The sequence below is a fragment of the Montipora capricornis genome, chromosome 2, assembly GCF_036669925.1.
Source record: "Montipora capricornis isolate CH-2021 chromosome 2, ASM3666992v2, whole genome shotgun sequence".
Classification (NCBI taxonomy): Eukaryota; Metazoa; Cnidaria; class Anthozoa; order Scleractinia; family Acroporidae; genus Montipora; species Montipora capricornis.
Window position 1 is genome coordinate 47,692,851 of NC_090884.1, and position 5,883 is coordinate 47,698,733.

General features: G+C 40.9%; 1 protein-coding gene across 1 annotated transcript in view; it reads right to left on the reverse strand.

Moving 5' to 3' along the window:
- Positions 1–5,676, reverse strand: part of LOC138037421 (uncharacterized) — a 13,383-nt gene extending 7,707 nt beyond the window's left edge. Inside the window, exons 1-5 of the mRNA XM_068883349.1 lie at positions 5,603–5,676; positions 2,988–4,989; positions 1,730–1,766; positions 980–1,297; positions 1–202 (exon numbers count right to left, since the gene is read on the reverse strand). The exon at positions 1–202 is cut by the window's left edge and continues 74 nt beyond it. Of these exons, the coding sequence (XP_068739450.1) occupies positions 1–202; positions 980–1,297; positions 1,730–1,766; positions 2,988–4,989; positions 5,603–5,676 (2,633 nt within the window). The remainder of the gene's footprint in view (positions 203–979; positions 1,298–1,729; positions 1,767–2,987; positions 4,990–5,602) is intronic.
- Positions 5,677–5,883: the final 207 nt, after the last annotated feature.

Consider the following 5,883-nt stretch of genomic DNA (forward strand, 5'->3'; position numbering starts at 1 on the left):
GTCAGCTCAGGTTTCCTTTTTTGAATAATGTCGAGAACAGTTTTCGCACAGCTTGAAGATGTACTAATTTGTTGCAGCGTCTCATGTGGAATGTCAATTTTTTGACCTAGAGCTTGCCAGTTCTTGTGGTGGTCCAGCTGCAGACAAATGCTCCAAAAGGTTTCTGCGTGTTCATCTCGAAGGTATCTTACTGTTGCAGTACCTGTAAAGTTAAACTACCAGTATTCACCACGGCAAAACTGAATTGAAGCACTGCGGGCTGTCTTGTGGAACAGAGTTTCCACCTATATACTTCATTTATTCAATTTTTCAGTTAAAGTATCATACAACTTCTGTGCTTTAACTATTTTGAAATAATTAGTGATGTGAACTGAGTGAACTTGAAGTCCACGAGTCTTAACACAGAAAATTAATCAAGCAGACCATCTTGAATTAATTTTGGATTTCGAAACTTTATAGCAAAGGAAATAAAAGCAAATTTTAAGAAACCTTTTGAATTGACGTCTCATATGCGATATAGTCTGGCTGTAAATAGGGAATATAATAAAAAATAATAAGAATAGAATATATTTCGCCTGCTCCACCACCTCCTCTTCTTTCTCATACTGACATTTCTGCAGCTACTACTGCTGTTATAAATTGCACAAATAAAAATCTATTTTTCTGCTAAATACTGCCTATGCAAGCTTCCTAAGCTACCACATCGCTTTTCCAAAGGTTATCTCACAAGCTTGAATCAGCCAAAGGGTAAGCTCTAACTTCAATCACGCTATAAGTAAAGCTAATGCTGTGAGATAAATTCAAACTGACGCATAACAAGAACGTTTGTAAAAAAAACATTGTCATCATGTTTCAAAAGTAGTTTTAATAATCTCACTTTTAAAACGAAATTTCTCTGCGCCTGAATTCAGGCAGAATATCAGTAGAACACATGTCTTAAAATATGCACCATTATCAGGGTGAAAATATGAAAACTCACCAGGTAAACTACACTGTTCCAACATCTTTACAAGATCATTTCTTTTTATGTCCCTGAGGGCATCTTTGAACGTTTGTACCGAGAAGTAAGGGTCACGCCCTTCCTGGAATTCCAACATGTTTTTACTGGGGCTATTCTCAGGAATGTGTTGGCACCTGATCACAATGTCTTCGGAAACTCTAAATTCTTCAGCGAGATGTAACCAATACTGGGTGAAAGGCACGTCTTGGTTACTATGACAGATGGGCTGGTCCAGTCGACTAGCAAGCTCATCCATAACATGGATGTTGCGTACAACTGCGTCTTTCACAAGAACATCTGTGAAAAAAATAATAGCTGGACTTAAACATCAAATTTAACAAATGACTGAATAGGAAAACATGACAACATTATAGGTGAGAAAGGTTTGGAATCAATAAATCTTTCTAAGAAACCTTATCCATGGATTACTATCATATTTAATCTCCGAGCTCTCACAGGCAATGCTTAAACTTTAGGACTCTAGTTTGTGGCCTGGCCAGAGTTTGAGGTCATAAAGTACGAAGCCGAGATGCCGTTGATGACTCAGATAATGTAGGCAGCATGCCAACCAAACTAAGTTAAGCAAGCCATATTTAGTACTTAGTTAAGTATAAGACAACCATGACAAGGTGTTGAGCAAGTGATAAATGTACTAGGGAATGAGGAAAAGGCCAAATCTATTTATCGATTAAAAGCTACCCTGGTAATTAAACAGTAGAAAATAGTCACCTCCCAAAGAAAGCATGACTTGGTCAATGCCCTGTTCCTGTGAAAAGAGAAAAAGACTATTATGCACTTGTCATCGGCTTCCCCGAGGGGGGGGGGGACCCCGGGCTGATCCCCGGGCTGATGTGGGGAAATACGGGGACTTTATGGGGACTTTGCAACAAATTTCTACCCTTGTGGTGGGGGAAATGTGGGGACTTAGATTTTTGAATGCCCTACTCTCGGGGAGAATGTGGGGACTTCGCTTCTGTTCAACTGAGAGGAGATTGGGAACGATCGATTGTTCGCTCGATCGATGGCAAGATGGCGGAGGAGAAGAAGAAGGTATGTTTTAAAATCCATTGTTTTTTGTCGATCAAACAGACCAACCGTCAAAAATTTGTACGTATTTGTAGGCATAACCAACTTTAAAATTCCCCTGTGTATATATTATTGTTTATAGAAGTCACTGTTAAACGTCAACAGGTCGTCTTTTGTTAGTGATACAATAGAAGCGGTATCGCTTTAATACCGCTTTAATCAACTTGGATCGTCTTTCTCAATTGTTCTGTTTTCAAAGGACAACAGTTTTAGAGCTGTATCTATCAATAGTCCCTTTGAGTTGTGTTAAGGTGTATGTTGCTGTTCTGTGATATAGAGTTTGAATGAAAAAATTGACCTTGCCACCTCTTATGAATTTATTCAAGTAAGTAGTTAATTCAAGAAAAAAATAATTAAAGTTCAATTTTCATCAGAATACAAAGTCCGAGTGTTTGCAAACTATTCAAAGAACCAAAATAAAGTTCTGAAGTGCACCTTCAAGTCCAGTTGGGTGCTTGGCTTCGCCAAATACTGGGGACTTTGCAGAAAAAGTCCCCCACGGGTGGGGAAATACAAGAACTTTGAAATGCATAATTAGCAAAATCTCCACATCAGCCCGGGGTCCCCTCCCTCGGGGAAGCCGATGACAAGTGCATTAATTGGGGAAAACATAATTTAGCTATTAATGCGACAGGTTAGCTATAACTCGACACATGAAGCCATGACCTGTTACTTGCAAATCTGCTTGTGTGTATATTTATGTTTCAAGTTATGGTGTATTATAATGACTGCCTAAAAAAATAAAAAATAAAGTAAAAAATGAAATAATAATCACTGCCTGTTACGTAATATCCAAAGCTTTAGTTTTTCACAGCCCAATCACAGCCCAATGCAACCTAATGTCCATTCCGAGTAAAGAAAACCAAAATCAACCTTTTACAACAAAACATTTATACATTACCGTCCATGAAAATTCAAACCAAGGTAGAAACGCCTCCACAGGAACTCGAATACTTTCAGCAAAGGCATCCTTGGTGCAAAATTGCTCTTTTTGTAAATCAGACTCAGACCAGTAGTGAAGGCACTTTTCTTTGTCACAACGATTCATGTCATGCCGGCGACAGCAGCTGACCGCACCCTGCTTACAACAGATTGGACAAAGGACACACAATTCATATTCCATGGAATTCAACCAAACGAACTCTGCGCGCATTTCTCGTAGCATGAATTCCAGGTGGCTTCGCACCATATGGCCAATATTCATAGCTGAGGTGTCACTTTTAGTGTCTGCATTTCTGTGAAGCACAATCTCAATAGAAGACGAATGACAGAGCAGGATGACTGAGTAGCCTTCCGTGGAATGAACAGGAAATCTGGCAAAATTTTGGTACATATCCTTGTACAATGGTCTGAACTTTTCTTTGGTACACCACTGAAGGAACTTTACCACCAATCGTGGGAACACACCCAAAGGCACTTGAACATACATGTATTCTTGGCAAGATCTGGCATTTGGGTCACCACGAGGAAAGTTCAAGGGATGAGACTGTCTGAATCTTATGAAAAGAGGAGGAAAGATGGTAGAAGCAAGAAGCTTGGTGGCATTATCATCAGGAGGATACATGAGCATGGATGGAACAAGGTACTGCTTGCGCTTGTCCTCTGTAGGCCAGTGACATAACAAGCTAAACTTCTCCATGATGTGAACGAGGCTCTCGGTTGTGGTCGTTTTGGTTTCTACCTTGAGCAAGGGTTGCCACACAATTTGCAAAAGTTCATCATCAAGGATACCTTCATTCTCAAGCTTTTTCCACAGTTCCTCAAACTGATCATCATCAGCTGCGGGGTCATATCGTTTGATAGTTATTACTCTCTTGAACAGATCAATCAACCACGGAAGGTTTAAAATCACCATTCTGTCTAACTCTGGGGTGCCATCAAAATGAATCAAGATTCTCTGGTCATGCAAGAAGTTCAGCAAAGTATGAAATTGTTGATCATCACTAATTTTACACTCTTCAATGGCAACTCTCCATGCTTCATCAAGAGAAATAAATGGCTCACCGTTGTCACTTTTGGATTTAAGTGCCTCCTCAAATCTTAACCACTTGATTGGAATGACTCTCTCCATTTGTGGGAGCTCCTTTGCAACTGCAAGTACTTCTTTCCTCAAGCGCTTGACTTCTGGGCACTCATCTGTACTGCCAGACCTTGTGTTGTCTACCGTAAAAAACTTTTTCACAAGATGTTCTCGATATGGGTTAGCCTGATCCGACAAAGAGCCATACATTTCACTGGCCAGCTCTGAGGCGCAAGGACACTTGTCCGCATGGGTGCACACTAAGATAACTGGAGGCAACATTTTTGGCAACTTTTGAGAGCGGCTATACTTTGTCAATGGATGGTTCTTGCTTTGACCTACCACAGAGGAGATCGAGGACAACCAGAAGTGCAGGTAGTCTTCATTTGTCTTTCTGCAGAAATGATCTTCTTTCTGCTTGAAAACGCCTTGCTTTACAATGGAAGGGGCTCTGTCACGTGGATTTCTACTAAGGTCGTGCACCAGCAGATAAATTGCGTTAGGAGTAAGGAAGAGTGGGTGGGTGACATAGTAAACTGATTGCCCACCAAAATCCCAGAGAATTGAATACACTTTGTCTTCATCTTTCCTTTCAGACTGCAGCTCAAGTAATTTCTCGAAACATGCTGCTGTTGTATCTGGCACTTTTTGCTCAACAAGTTCTTCCTTGCTTTTCTCCTCATCGAGTTTCGGAAACCTATTTCTAACCAGCGATCCTGAATTTTTGGACTGTTCTAAATTCTGTTCACCAAGCTCGTTGTTCTCCAGTGCTGGTGAATCAATGCCACGGTTGTACTCTTGATATTCCGTTTGCAGAATTTTTGAAGAAAGAGCCTTTCCTGTATTTTGCACATCTACAAGGTCAGAAACAATTGATGGCTTCCTTCACCTTTTAAATCCGCAACCATGCATTGGGCTATTCGATGTGGAAGCGAAACGTCAGAATCTGAATCTGGTTCTAGCTCTTTCTCCCCTGTACTCCAAATCTCAGTTGATAAACTGAAATAGGAAGGATCTCTTTCTATTCCGTTAGTGCTGTCTTCGACATGGTTGAATTGCTGCCCTCTCAAAGACTTCTTAAGGCTGGTCTTCCCAGTTCGATCCTGTCCAACCAACATGATTGGGACCCTCATTACACGGGTCTTGCCCTCTTTAAGAGCCTTGTTATAAGCTTTGACGGCTAAGGGACCTCTGGCAAGAATCTCTGTAGGGACTGAATCATCACTATCCGGTTAACAATATTGTAATGCACTGATATACATTGCAAACATGTTGAACCTATTCCAGCCTAACGTGATATGTTGCGGATGGGTTCATATTATTATGCTCTGAAAGTAACCCTTTTCTGTAAGGCATAATCTTTGTCACTAAAAAAGTCTTCTTGGTTTTGCCTGGTTTTTACCCTGGATTCCAGAGGTTACTTTCTCGCCACGAAAAGAGCGACAAAAGAGCGAGTCACGAAGCGGCGGGAAAAGCCTCTGGTACAGGCTGTTAACCTTTCTGAACATGCCGCCCCAATCACGTTGCGCTTTCCACTTCCAGAGTCAACTTTTGACCCTGGAGATTTCATTGGTCGATCGACAAACCGTTTTTTATAAGGATTGCCATTGGTTAAATCGAGGGGGACGATCAAATCGGTTTTTCACTAGTGTAATACAAGAAGACTATGAACGGTACAGTAGCGATAGCGACACGATAATCACAAATTCATGGCTGGCAGATTGAGTTAATTCGTCTCATTGACGCTGGATGAATGTTTGCTGTTGGGTGACCTTCG